Genomic DNA, 15,020 nt, shown 5'->3' with positions numbered 1-15,020 from the left:
TAAAAATAATGTACAAAAAAGGAAAAAAATAAAATTTTGTGCTTTTTTTTTCATATTGGCATAAAAAAATAAATAAAATTTAAATCCCACATATTTGGTATCATCGTATCTGTAACGATGCGTACAATAAGTTGAACATGCTTTTTATCCTACATGGCAGAAAGCGTAATAAGAAAAAGAGGGAAAATGCTAATTTTTAGCATTTTGCCTCCCAAAAAAGTTATCAAAAATACCATCTGTACTGCAAAATGGTACCAATAAAAACTATAGGTCGTTTCGCCAAAAATAAGCCCTCACAGAGCTCCATCCATGGAAAAATAAAATTAGAAAAAAATGCTTCCAAAAAAGGGTTTTTATTGTGGAAAAACCTAAAAAATATATAAAAATTTTGGTATCGTTGTAATCGTACCAACCTGCAGAAAAAATCTTGTCATTTATGCTACATCATTAAACCCCCCCCCCCCAAAATCTATGGCAGAATAGGGGTTTCCTCTCCCTGCTATCATAATAAAACTTAGAACAGTTTTGCAATAGAGTCTATGTACCCAAAAATGGCACCAATAAAAACTACAGTTTGCGATGCAAAAAACAAGCCCTTATACGGCCGCGTCAGCAGAAAAAAAAAAACAGTTATGGCTTTTGAAAATTGAGATGAAAATCCACCAAAACTCGTTTCATCTTTAAGCCCAAAATAGACCATGTCCTTAAGGGGTTAAAATTAATGCAGAAATATACAAAAATGTTTATTAACTGTTATGCTTTAGGATTTATGAGATAAGAGCACATTCACAGATTTGGTGTACTAGTAGACATGCAAAATTGCCCAAGGGGTTGTTTGGCTACCGGACAACATTCCCTCCATAGCACCAACTATAACTAAAAGATGTAGGTATCCATCCTCTGCCGCCGTGATCTGGCGCTGTAGCCCCGATGATGTTGCAGGAAGTCACCTGACTCCTACAGCTAATCAGAGGGCGCAGCGTCACTTAGCGGTTTCCTGGCTTCAGCTCTCACATACTGGGTGCCAGGAGTTTAGAACTGTGACGCTGCAGTGGTCAGATGACTACTTGCGATGATATCTCCACAACAAGCGTCGGGAGGATGGCAGCGTTTTTGAAGGCTCCTATTGATTTCAATGGGGCCTCGCAGATATGCGCTCAAACACAGCGTTTTCTAACGCCGCCATTTTTGATCGTTGTCTGTTCTATTTTGCCGTGTTTTGGGGCTTTTTTTAACGCACCTCGTCACCCAACACAAACTGCAGTAACCTGCGTTCAAAAACGGCGTGGCAAAGGCGCGGTGTTTTGCCGACGCCGTGTGTAAGAGTGCTCTTACACATATACACTTGACGTGAAGTTAGAATTGCGGTTCCATTAAAGCCTGCGACTTGCAAAAGTGAATTTCAGGTCACCAGAAGTAAAGCCCTTTGAATACTGCCTTGGTGTTTTGGTTTAGAAGGTTTACATATAAGAATTATTGTACTTTGGGGGAAAGTTACATTATACATGGGGATCACTTTGCACAGTCATGGTCATCTGGATCATTTGTTTCTGAGAACTTTCCCCATGGACATAGATTGGGGGGGTAAGGAGGTCCCAATTTAACAGAGAAAGTGATTTTATTGGCATTAGCGCCAGCATTCTTCAATAATCAATTCAGTATGGGAAATTATATGCAGCTAATTGAGCCAAATTGTGTCTTTGCCAGGATATTGCTTTTCCCTTACTCACTGTCTTTGTGTAAGTAATTCTTTAAATGGTTGTCACGAATAGAGCCAAGCTTTAGTCCGAAAATCTAAAGCAGCAGTGTGTAATATGCTAGAGCTTGGCTGGGTTATTCATCCTAGCAATACTACGCTGTAGGTAATATGGGGCTTCAGGAAAAGCCGAAGTCATGCAACGTGATCGTAATCAACAGGAACCGCTATGGGAAGCATTGCTGTCGGTGTGTGGCTGCCAATAAGGCACCTATTACCCCCCCAAATATAATTGTATCTACATGGGGCCTTCAGATATAGTGACTCTTCTACTATGAAGTAAAGCCTGTTTGAGCTTCACTAGAAGAGCAACAACTGTAAGGAGCACTACCACTAGATTCAGTGGCCACCTCTCCAAAACACCACCTCTTTATCTAGATCAGATTTTTGGGTCCACCATATATTATGTATATTGGCCATTTTCTTCTACAAGACCTTACCTCCTAGAAGATCAATCTTCAATATTTTGCCGGTGGTTGTTTTAAAAAGGTTTCACTATAACGAGTGTCAAATAATCAAACCACCTAAAACAAGCCAAACTATGTTTTGGTGGGTCGACAAACTGCTGGTCAACTATAAAGCGGTCCAGGGTTTTGAGAATTTGTTAAAACTGGTTACAACATTAGGGGGAGTTTATCAAGGGATTTGCGGAACCTGTAGAGAAGTTGCAAATTATGACCTAGCAGCCATCGTTCAGGTCCCTCGCTTTGGTCTCCAGCGCTGCTGCAGGCTTCTGTGTCCTCCTGCACGCCGACAGAACAGTTCTTCCTGGTAGCGGGCCTTGAATATCCCGCCTCCAGCAAGCTAATGCTCTGATTGGTTAATCGAGCACCGCATCAACCAATGAAAGCCGGCGCTCGATTAACCAATCACAGCCATTCAATGATGTCATTCAATGAATGGCTGTGATTGGTTAATCGAGTTCCTGCTCCCATTGGCTGACGTGCTGCTCGATTAACCAATGATAGCATTAGCTTACTTGGGGCAGGGTATTCAAGCCCCGCTACCAGGAAGAACTGCTTTGTCGGCATGCAGGAGGACACGGAAGCCTGCAGTAGTGACTGAGACCAGCACGAGGGACCCAAATGCCGGCTGCTAGGTGAGTATTTTTAGACACCACCCGAAAATAAGACACTGCGCCTCTTTTGAAGCAAAAATTTTATATAAGAATGTGTCTTATTTTCAGGAGAAGCACAGTATATTAAAGTTTAAAACTTTATACAATAGATTTTTTTCTGCTGGCACATTTCCTACAAGTTTTAAGACAGAAAATTGTTCAAAAAGATTTTTTCTGGCTCTAGAACAGCCCTAGATTTTACACTTTTAATTAGGATGCATGTACTTCCTAATACATTCGGCGCATTATACTCTAACAAACTTCAAATTAAGGCCTCACATCCACGGGCAGTTCAGATTCCGCATGCAAATTTCTGCAGCGGGAGACCTGTGGAAACTATTTGCGGGGGAGCCTGGATGCAATAGTTTTTCCGTGTGGATATATGCGGATACATGTGAAAAAATCCGCAATCTCGCCTCCCAGCCTTTTCGCCACCTTCCTAATAGATTTTAACCTTCAAATCCACAATTGTATTTGCTGATGCGCTGCGGATCGTCCACACCCATTGACTTGTATTGAGCCCGTCCGCACGGAATCCTCACTGAAATGGAGCATGCTGTATTTTGTTTCCCGCACCAAAGATCTGCATGCTTAAATTCAGATGACAATCCTTCCCTATGGGCACTTTGAATCTTCCCGCGGTTGACCCATGCGGATTCCGCAAATCAAATCCGCCTGTGGACATTGGGCCTTAGACTGCTGTATGACATGCCAGTCATAATCGATCTCCCCTCCTTTTGGTCGTTTGATGTGATTATTTGCCATCTCAGGTTCATTGTGTGATTTCTGTCTGCAGGGGGTTTCTTAGTGACACAGAGAATGCTGGACATGTTCAAGCGTCCCACCGATCCTCCAGAGTACAACTACGTGTACTTGCTCCCCGCTGGTGCGTTTATTGGGGGCTATGCCGCTTCACTCCACAGTGGTTATTCTATTGAGCAGGTGAGATTTGTGATTTATGTTTCTATAAATTGTATATTTCTCAGTCTGTAGAAACTACAATGGTGACCATCTTCACCTGTCGGGGATGGCACAGCAGCAGGAAATCTCTACTTCTGACTGGTAACTTATTTGGGGGGCGGGGTTGCTGTTCTGTGCTTTCAGCTGACTGACTGAAAGCAAATCCTGGAGTGTGCAAAACGGACTGACTTTCATTTGTGTTTTATGTCCATAGTACATCCATATGCGCTGCCTGTGTCCTTTTTTATGGCCATGTGTAATCCATGTGTCGTGTTTTTTTATCTTTACTGCATGAAAAACTGAAGGAGAACCAATTGTTTTTCTATTATTGCTTAGCAATGATCAGTGAAAAATGGAGCAGATTATGACATGCTGCGACGTTTTATACAGACCATCAGTCCGTGTAAGATATTGCCTGTATGAATAGCCCCATTGACTTTAATGGGTTCTTTGTGTGTCATTTACACACACAAACCGCACATGGACCTAAAATACACCCATGTGAATAAGCCCTTAGTTATAGATTTGACATTGCAGGGTTATTACAAATCATCCTCCTGATTTGAACCCCTCATAACTCTTGTTTAGAGACACTCAGATGTAGGAATTTGATATCAATGGAAAGAGAAACTCAAAATGTTTTCCGCATCAGGTGATCAATAAACCCCCAACTTCCCCTTGTCACCCGACACAATGGCTTCTGAGATGCCGCAGATCATGCATGGTGGGTGCTAAAGTCACAAGGTATAAGGTCCGGGGAACCTGGAGGCCAAGGAAGAAGTTCGCCCCCTGCACGAGCAATCCATCTGTGAGGTACTCACCTATTGGGGACACTCCCAGGTATCGGAGTGTCATTAAATATGAGATATGAGGGTTTGAAATCGGGAGGATAACTTGTAATAACCCTGTATTTCATTTGGGGTAGTATGAACTAGGAAAAAAATCAAATTTTTTTGCAGAATGTTATTGCAGCTCAGTTTCCTTCACTTGATAGTGCTGAGCTGCAATACTAGAAACAACCTGTGCACGGGAGTGGCACTATTTCTGGAAAAGAAAAAATTGGACCTTTCTTCTAATGTTATACAGACTCTCTTAAGGGGACATGTCACATCTCCACCACACCATAAACTAAATTATGGTTCTGCTAGGTGAACCCGCTGCTCTGGTTCCTACAGTACCTGCTGCTGAAGATTGTGCCCACACTGGAAATCTGACTCTTTTTTTTCAAAGTGCCGTGTGCGTGCTCTCCTATACAAGTTTATGGGACAGCGTGCAAAAGACACTGTGAAAAGTCAGATTTGTAGTGTCACATGATCTTCAGCAGTGAGCACTGCAAGAACAAGAGAATAAGTGAGTATAAGAAATACCTTAGGCCTCATGTCCACAGGGAAATATCCGCAGCGGATCACTCGCATGCGTGATTGGCGCCCCATAGGGAAGCATTGGACACCCGCAGGTAATTAAATACCTGCGGATGTCATTTTCCCCTGAGACGTGGATTGCGTGTGCGGGAAAACACCCACAGCATGCTCCACTTTAGTGTGGGTCTCCTGCGGCTTCTATTGAAGCCTATGGAAGCCGTCCGGTCCCGCGGCACATCCGCAGCTGTATTTCTGCTGTGCCGCGGGACCACGGGAAAGCAGGCATTCAAAAAAAAAGTGTGCACGGCGCATATGCGTGGCACGCTGCCGGCATGCCGAGCACATCCGCCGGACTGAGGAAAGAACATCTGGCCGTGACGGAGGGGAGATCCGCTGCATCCGGACAGGTGAGTATTTCTGATTTTGTGGCCTCGTGTCTGCTGGAAAGGATAACCCACAGCGGGATTCTGCATGGAGAATCCGTTCAGGCCCGACTTTCTCTGTGGACGTGAGGCCTTACCCGACTCCATGTTACCTTTCCTGGCAGCACCATAACTCGCCTTTTTAAAAGTGTTGTATTTATTTATTTTTTTGTTCTCTATGTATTTCATACTCGCATGCAGAAAGTGCCGATCTCTATCTACACTTTTGCAAACAGTACACTATGAAAATGTGATAATGTAATCAATGACACAATTGTTATACTGTGTAATATTATAACGTGATTTCAAAAAGAAAAATATTTAGCGCTGTAATTGCAATATCTAACCGCTCCAAGCCTGGATCTCCTGTGAGCTCTACTTCCCCAAAGACTCCTACATGGGAGAAATGGAAAGACAACTCCATTTGTGTCGCCAATCAGCCAAATTTTGCTCTAAATTGAATTGCTCTTTATTGAATCTGCTTTACTCCTAGAACGGACAGCTCATTTTTTTTGTTGGCGATATTACAGAATACCGATAATTAATAATTGTGCAGGAGAAATAAGTTTCATAGTATGCTGTGTTCATGAGACTTAGCCCTAGTTCCCTGTCCCGCTCACCTTGTCAGATCTCCAGTAGGGTCCAGGTTCAGGCAACCTATTAACTGCAATTAGTAGGCACCTGCATGCAAAATACGGATTCGTGGGAGGCAGGAAAGTAGTAATTAAAGGGATTTTCTTGGACTAAAACATTGACAACCTATCCTCAGGGTAGGTTATCAGTATTGGATCAGTTGGGAGCCTACTCCCAGCATATCCGCCAATCAGCTGATCAAAGGTGCCATGGCGTTTAGATGAACATTGTGGCCCCTTCTTCAGCCTCTGATGACACCTCCATTGTTTAAATGGCCTTACTGTATCTCTGTCCATTCTGTTAAATGGAATTCAGCTACAATACCAGGCACCACTGCTTTATAATATACGCCAACATGCTTGGCATGCAATGAGGAGGCCGAAGCACCTGCACAAGTGATGTGGCCTCTTCAAATAGATGATTAGTAGGTGTTACTGGAGTCGGACTTCCACCATTCTGATATTGATGACCTATCAAAACAAAATTTACAGTTAATTATCCCATTTTGCAATCTACAATGAGGCCCGTCTTTACATAGTGAGGAGTACCCAGTTCCAAAGTGTCCAGATCTTGTGACAGGGACATCTCTCTGCATCTGACCTTACTCACACTGAATAGGATTTTCTGCAGGTAAGTTCTGAGGTTGTGATGAACAACTTATTTCAAATGTAGGATCCCTTCGCAAATTTCTGTACGTTTCTTCATGATTTTATCCTGGATTTAAACTTGTCTAAACCACAATCAGGACTTCCAAGTCCCAGCCTGAAAGGATGGAATCTACTTCACAAACGCTTATAACTATGCAGATATTGTAGCCGTGAGAGTGATTATAAGTAGTATTTTTTTTTGAAGAGGTGTGTGTGTTTTCTGATGAGCGGCGGTTGTTCATAGACTCATCAAACATTAGTTTGAAGACTGTGCTCTTGCATAATGGTAACCAATTCCCATCAATACCCTGTAGCGCATGAAAGACTTACGGAAATATGAAACTGTTGTTAGAAAAGAATCCAGAATGAAAAATATACCAGGAATATAACTGAATAAGCGTATCTGCCTCCACTGCATATAAAACTGGGACTGTGAAACAATTTGTAGAAGCAAGTGATAGAAATTCAGCAGCATTTCTGCATTTGGATTCTAAATTTCCCAAAGCTAGAGATGCAAAACTGAAAGAAGGAAGTTTTATATAGGGCCACATATAAGATCAGTGATGGATGATGGAAACATTTCAGGAACAATTAAAGGGGTTGTCCCACGAAAGCAAGTGGGGTTATGCACTTCTGTATGGCCATATTAATGGGGTTGTCCCGAGGCAGCAAGTGGGTCTATACACTTCTGCATGGCCATAATAATGCACTTTGTAATGTACATTGTGCATTAATTATGAGCCATACAGTAGTTATAAAAAGTTTTTTACTTACCTGCTCCGTTGCTAGCGTCCTCGTCTCCATGGTGCCGACTAATTTTCGCCCTCCGATGGCCAAATTAGCCGCGCTTGCGCAGTCCGGGTCTTCTCCTCTTCTCTATGGGGCTCCGTGTAGCTCCGCCCCGTCACGTGCCGATTCCAGCCAATCAGGAGGCTGGAATCGGCAATGGACCGCACAGAAGCCCTGCGGTCCATGAAGACAGAGGATCCCGGCGGCCATCTTCAGCAGGTGAGTATGAAGACGCCGGACCGCCGGGATTCAGGTAAGCGCTGTGCGGGTGGTTTTTTTAACCCCTGCATCGGGGTTGTCTCGCGCCGAACGGGGGGGGGGGTTTAAAAAAAAAAAAACCCGTTTCGGCGCGGGACATCTCCTTTAATGCACTTTGTAATATACATCGTGCATTAAATATGTGCCATACAGAAGTTATACACTTACCCTCTCTGGTGCTGGTGTCCCCGTCTCCATGGCGACTATCAAACCTCTGGTCGCACGAACAGTCGCGCTTGCTCACAGAGGAATCCTCTTCTTGATGGTCCGGGGCTCACGAGCTGCGTCCTGGCTCCTCCCTCTTCTCGCGTCATCACGTAGCTCTGCCTCCGTCACGTGGTGCCGATCAGCCAATGAGGTGGCTGTAATCGGCAGTGGAACGCAGACTGGAGAAGAACATCCACGGTGCACCATGGGAGAAGACCCGCGGTGCACCGTGGGAGAAGACCAGCAGCGCCATCTTTGAAAGAAGAATCTTCAAAGCTGCAGAACGGGGATCCAGGTAAGAGGATTTTTTTTTTTTTAAATATAACATGGATGGGGCATTACTGTGGACTAACTGGGGGTCTGTGTGTAAAAAGAAAAAAAAAAAAAAAAGGAATTTAATGTTTTGCCACGGGAAAACCCCTTTTAAATCCATTGCAAAAAGCAGCCTGGTTGTCATTCAAAAGTGTCTCCCCTATTGTTCTTGGAAACTATAAATCAGAAAACTATTGTGATCCAGTGAGTGATCGTGTGAAACCATACCAAGCTAGGGGATGCAATCCTTTAAAACTTCACTTCTTGGATGTCCATGTGGACTTCTCAAATCTTGGGGCTGTCAGTGACCGGCATTTCCATTAGTGCAATTCTACGATAGAACCGACCTACCAAGGTGAGTGGAGTCCTAGTATGCTGGCTGACTATTACTGGACCATGAAGAGAGACGTCACACAAGCAACATATTCCCATCAATCATCATCAGAAATCTTTTTAGGTAAACTGTATTTCACATAATGTTGACTTGCAAAAGTACTAATTTTACGAAACTTGAAATATGTCACAAAAAACCCTGCCTGATGGAAAAATCCTAACATATTTGAATTCGGGCTAAATACTACTAGAATCGCCATTACATGTTCATGTGACAGAAAAAAAGCTTTGTTTTCTAGGCCATTGTAATAGTTAAGTGTACAAGCATCATCCATAGTACAGCCGTTTTTGTTTGTTTGAACCCATCACTTTCCAATTCCCGGTATAACTACGTTCTGTTGACATAAAATAACGAATCCAACTTAGAAAAACAAACCCAAGTTCTTAGTAAGTGGAGTTAATTTCAGCCGAATCCTTTGCAGTCCTCTAAACATGTGTAATGGGATACTGAGTGATGTCCGCATTACCTACAGTATCACATAGTCTACAGAGGATTTGTGAAAGCCATGCCAATGGATGGAGCCAGCAGTTCTACTAAAAGTCTTTGTTTCCTTGTATTCTAGATATAGGCAGCTTACATATGTAATAGTAGAGTTAAATGTGTAATCTACAAATTGGCCAAATCTGCTTAATATTGTGTACAAACATGATGTCCCTAAGATGGTTTATTTACAGATGGTCCAATCCTTCTCTCTTAATACTATTAGTGTGTTTATGTAACCGCTGATATTTAATAGCTGGTTGAGCAAATTCTAAATTTTCCTTGTTCTGTTTGTTTGTGCAATAATGCAGTAACTTTTGAGCTGGAACTTGGTGACTGGTTGTATGGCTTTCATAACAATTTGAGTAAAGCTACCCATATAAATCGCATAGCTGTTGGCCGAATGCTCGTTCCAACATCTCCTGACGTCCGGATATGCAGGTTTAGAGGTGATGAGTGTTTTGTAGGTAGTGAGGGGGAAACCCCTCCAGACTCTTATGGCAGTGGCTGATCTCCCAAGGGCAAAAAGATAGGACAGTTCAAATCCACCCATCCTATCCTTATCTATTGTCTAACATCTACTGCCGAGGGAGAGATGGAAGGCCACCATGCACATAAGATTATCGATCAGACTTGGGCAGGTTTGGCCAGTCTATCTAATGTGTAGGACAACCCTAATAGTTCATTTCGACCAGATGAGTTCTCTCCCCATTCTAAAGCGTGACGCTCGACATGCATTTCGATCGGCACTCGTTCGAGAAGTTGGCTGGTCTAAATGGACCATTCGGGTTGTTTAATCTTAATACGGTCCAAGAATTAACTTATGGAGACTAGTGATTGTAATTACGATTCTTCATTCCCATAGACTGGCTGTACATCTGCTGTTCACATGGGGAAGATGTACAGCTGATCAGCAAGCATGTTTATGAACGAAAGTTTGCTCGGATGTTGGCTGATCATTGGTCCTTTTTACATGGGCTGATTGTAGGGTAAACGAGCAATTGGTGGAATGTTCAGGCCCGATAATTGGCCCTTGAAAAATTACCATAAGGCTCTTTGCAGGCTGAATTCCATTGTCATATGCATCAAATGTATCCTTTCCGCTCCATTTACCTAACAGAGGCCAAAAGATTTTCTTTTTGTCCTCTGTTGGGGTGGCATACATTAGTATTCCTTTTTTCTCTCCAGCTGTATAGGAAAGCGCAACAGACTGTTTTCCTATACCAAAGGCCTCTGCAAAAAAGGAGAGATGCCCATAGGCGACTTTATACTGCCCTCTCTGTGTCCTGCACTTAACATAATGCAGTGTATCAATTTGGCACGGAGTATTTGCCAAGTAAAATCCTTAAAGTATAACCACTGTAACTTGCCTTACTCTTCAGAATACGCTGCTGTGTGTACATGAGTGATAATATGATTTGTATCCTGCATTACAGACTGCATCAGAGAATGCTGGTTTGCTGTCTTCTATATATTGCACATCCAGAAAACTTCAAATATATACTCCCTAAGGCCTCGGTCAGACGGTAGTTTTTTCACGCGATTTGCTGATGCACATGCGATCTGCGCATATATAGAACCATTGCTTCGCAATGGGATCGGTCACATGTCCGCTTTTTATTCGGATATGCGATATATTATAGGACACAACGATTCGCAGAACGCGCCTATCTGCGTTCTGCGCATCGCTGTGTTTTATATATGCGCTCAATGGGGCAGCGCCGACCCCATTGGGAACATATACTATAAAGATCGTTCTCCTCTGCCACAGCTGTAACAACTGTGGCAGAGAAGAACGATGTTCGCCCACAAGCACCAATCAGAGGCAGCTCTCAGCTACTGAATGACAGCTGAGAGCTGCCCCTGATTGGTCCCTGCGCTCGGCCAAACAGAGGCAGCACTCACCCATTCATGAATGGGTGAGTGAGAGCTGCCTCTGATTGGTGAGGGCTGTGACCAATCAGAGGCAGCCCATTCAGCAGGTGGGGATTTTAAATCCCCGGCTGCTGAATACTACACAGAGCAGTTCAGGAGAACGGCCGGCCGGCCACGGCTGAACTCCGGCTGCAGGGAAAAGGTGAGTATACTTTTTTTTTTTTTTTTTTTTTACACATTTCAGGATGGCTTTCAGGGAAGGGCTTATATTTTTAAGCCCTTTTTCGAAAATTCATCCAGCGTTCGCCGGCAGCCCATTGCTTTCAATGGAACCGGCTGTATTGCTAGCTCCATTAAATTCAATGGGCGAACAGCGGACAGCGCTTCTTTGATCGGGCCCATTTCGCCGAAAACGCTGCTAGCTGCAGATTTTTCGGCGAATCGTCGGCCCCGGTCACGCTATTTGCGGATGCGCATCCGTCATGCGATCGGCAAATCGCACGAAAAACCACCCGTCTGACTGAGTCCTAACTCTCTGTAACGCACATATAAATAACAGCATCATGGAGGACTGTGTACAGCAGAACTGAACAGTGTAGACGTGATTCCAGTAGCTGTAACACAGTAAATAACTTATTGTTGGCTATAGCGGCACATCTGTGCGAGTCTGCTTCTCTCTCTTTCCCCCTCTTCCCCATAGACTTCTGTGGGCAGCTTGAGTCATTACGTTCCTTTTTCCTGTAATTCGTTTCAGTGTCTTCACTACTAGAGGTGGATGTTACTTAGCTGTAGGGAGTGGGCAGCAAATTAGAAGGAAGTCAGGACCTTAGTGGGTGACACTTTAGAGTGATATTTCAGGACAAAGTCATTGTACATATATAAAATGATTAGCATTTTTGCTAGCTATCACATTGTCTAACATCACAGTTTTTGAAGAGTTAGTTACCATTTAAGGAAAAAAAAACAACCAAAAAAATGTTGCTTTCTGTGCAAAAAAAAAAATCTGTTGAAAAGTTGTATTATATATATATATATATATATATATATATATATATATATTTTTTTTTTTTTTTATTTTTATTTATTTTTTTTATTTTTTTTGATATCTAGTAGTTTAATGTCTGTTTTAATTCCTCTGCCCTTTTGGTTTGTTTCAGATGATGTACTTGGGCTCTGGTCTGTGCTGCGTCGGTGCCCTGGCTGGACTCTCCACTCAAGGTACTGCCCGTCTTGGTAACACGCTCGGTATGATTGGAGTTGCTGGAGGAATTGCAGCCACCTTGGGTGCACTGAAACCTACCCCTGAATTGTTAGCCCAGATGTCAGGAGCTATGGCACTTGGTGGCACTATGGGTAAGTTCTTTATTGTTTTTATGCATTTCTATTTATTTTTTGCCTTTTTGTCTTTATTTAGAATTTAAATGTTATTTACGGTCTCCTGACTTAGGTCTCATGTCCACGGGCAAAAGAAGAATTAAAATCCGCAGCGGATTTTAACTCTCCTCCTGCACGCGGATCCGCACCCCATAGGGATACATTGACCACCCGCGGGTAGATAAATACCCGCAGATGGTCAATAAAAGGGATTTTAAAAAAAATGGAGCATGAAAAAATCTGGACCATGCTCCATTTTCGTGCGGGTCTCCCGCGGGCTTCTATTGAAGCCTATGGAAGCCGTCCGGATCCGCGGGAGACAAAATTCAGAATTTACTCACCCGCTCCGGATCTTCCCTTCGCTGCGGCTCCATCTTCTCTCTGTCGCGGCCGGATCTTTTTTCTTCGGGCCGGCGCATGCGCGGGGCACGTCACCGACGTGCCCTGCGCATCCTCCGGGCTGAAGAAAGAAGATCCGGCCGCGACGCAGAGAAGATGACGCCGCGGCGAAGGGAAGATCCGGAGCGGGCGAGAGGTAAGTTTATTCTTATTTTTATGCCTCATGTCCACGGGGCAGGAGGGACCCGCTACGGATTCTACATGGAGAATCCGTAGCGGGCCTGATTTTCCCCGTGGACATGAGGCCTTAGGCTGTTCAGACAAGGCTGCATTTTATTACACTGGAAGTTGTAATTCACATTCCCATCTGCTCTCACAATGGCCTTTTGGTTAAAGTATGAGTGGCTCAAGAGACTACCTCACTATTCACCATTTTGTCAGTGACCAGAAGGGGATGTTTTTTTTCTTTTTCAATACAGACCTGAAAGAAAGACATTTTTTATTGGAATGTTTGTAACCCATCACGCTGCCATTTTTTTTAGGTATATACTAGACTTAGATACTTATTGCATCCATGTATAAATAGACATGAAGTAGCATGACTAGAGTAAGTCAAGTAGGAGGGGACTCTCTACAACCAACCACCATCCTTCCCTTTAAAAGGGAAGGATGGTGGTTTTAATGGGTACAGCAGCCATTTATTACAGGAAAATATGAAACAACGTTTCTCAAATAGCAAAAATTCTTGAGGTATTAGTAACAAAAACATAACAATAACACACGCCATTCTGTTCATATGAACCAACTATCACAAATCATACCTCAGTACGTACAACATGGAACGAGAAACTGGACAACGGGAGAAATCCTTGGAACTACAAACTGGGGACATTCTGCACAATCCAGTTTACCCCTAGCCGTAACCTGGCTCAGAGACACTGCAGACACTGAAGAGTACCACAGGGAATGGCCCCAAAAGAATAACACCCTGAGGAGCCCTAACATCCATCCAGAGAATATAAACAACCTCCAATTAACTTAGGAGAATGCATGCCTGTGATGCATCACTCCACCAACTTCAAGAACCTCCCCCCATAGCTGCCATGATAAGGTGTGCCTTGAATACCCCTACCACCTCTTCTCCATGCAACCCTGTGGCAAAGTAACTGTGAAATCCGATCTAACTAGAGGGGTTAGAAGGCACAGATGAGAGCAAGTCAACCAGTGAGAGCGCGGATGGGGATGTGCCCCCTGTGCTGCCTACACAGCGAGTACAAGCCTAAACTATAGCAAACCGGCTCTGACTCCGCAGCCCTGCCTGTGAACCACCCTGCAACTCCATACCTAATCCATTTTCTAACCCCTTCAGAACCCTCCTACCTACTTCTATCATGGTGGTCTCCCCTGCACTGTGCCACTTTGCTTCTTAAAGGTAACCTGTCGTGTACTTTATGCTGCCTTTTAATGAGGTTTCTTTTTAAAAGCATAAAACCTCAATTAAATCTCATTGTCGATAAAAAGCATTCCTAAAAGGTAAGTACAGCAAAAGCAAAAAATTTTTTGGTTTACTTGGAACGATCTACATTTTCTTGTGGTGGCCATTTTTGCAAAACGATCAACAGGAAGTTCACTCATATTGGTTGTCGCATTTGAATTACCTTCACAGAAATTGGGTATCAGTTTCTCAGCATGATCAGTTAGTAAAAGGCTACTCTGTTCCTGAGAAGCTAAGGTAATAACTTATCAACTTTTGAATGACTAATATATGGCTGCTGTTATTGGGCTCGACTTCCCTTTGATCCACAGGACGTATCATCCTCTGGAATATTGATTAATAAATCCTATGTAATGATGGTTGCTCTACGTGAAGGTGACCTGCACTTTACAGGATCGGCCTGTGAGATGTAAAGTCATAGCCAACACAAATATTAATGCGTCTTGACAGGTTTACATAAAGGCCCCGTAATACAGTCAAGGTTTGTGCCGCCGCTCACAATAACACCCCCTCCTCCATTCTCCATATTCTTTTATTGTCTGTCTTGTCTAGGTTGTTGCTTTGAAGTAATGGAGAGTTATTTTAGAAGGAGCAAACTTTT

The 15,020-nt window shown here is 43.4% G+C and overlaps 1 protein-coding gene across 1 annotated transcript in view; it reads left to right on the top strand.

Annotated features, from left to right (window-relative positions):
- Positions 1–15,020, top strand: part of NNT (nicotinamide nucleotide transhydrogenase) — a 129,699-nt gene that overhangs the window by 59,904 nt on the left and 54,775 nt on the right. The window contains exons 13-14 of the mRNA XM_066602744.1: positions 3,670–3,815; positions 12,369–12,564. Coding sequence (XP_066458841.1) covers positions 3,670–3,815; positions 12,369–12,564 — 342 coding nt within the window. The remainder of the gene's footprint in view (positions 1–3,669; positions 3,816–12,368; positions 12,565–15,020) is intronic.

Source organism: Eleutherodactylus coqui, chromosome 5, assembly GCF_035609145.1.
Source record: "Eleutherodactylus coqui strain aEleCoq1 chromosome 5, aEleCoq1.hap1, whole genome shotgun sequence".
NCBI classification, from domain to species: Eukaryota; Metazoa; Chordata; class Amphibia; order Anura; family Eleutherodactylidae; genus Eleutherodactylus; species Eleutherodactylus coqui.
The sequence above is the reverse complement of the archived record's forward strand: the minus strand, read 5'-3'. Positions and strand labels throughout refer to the sequence as shown.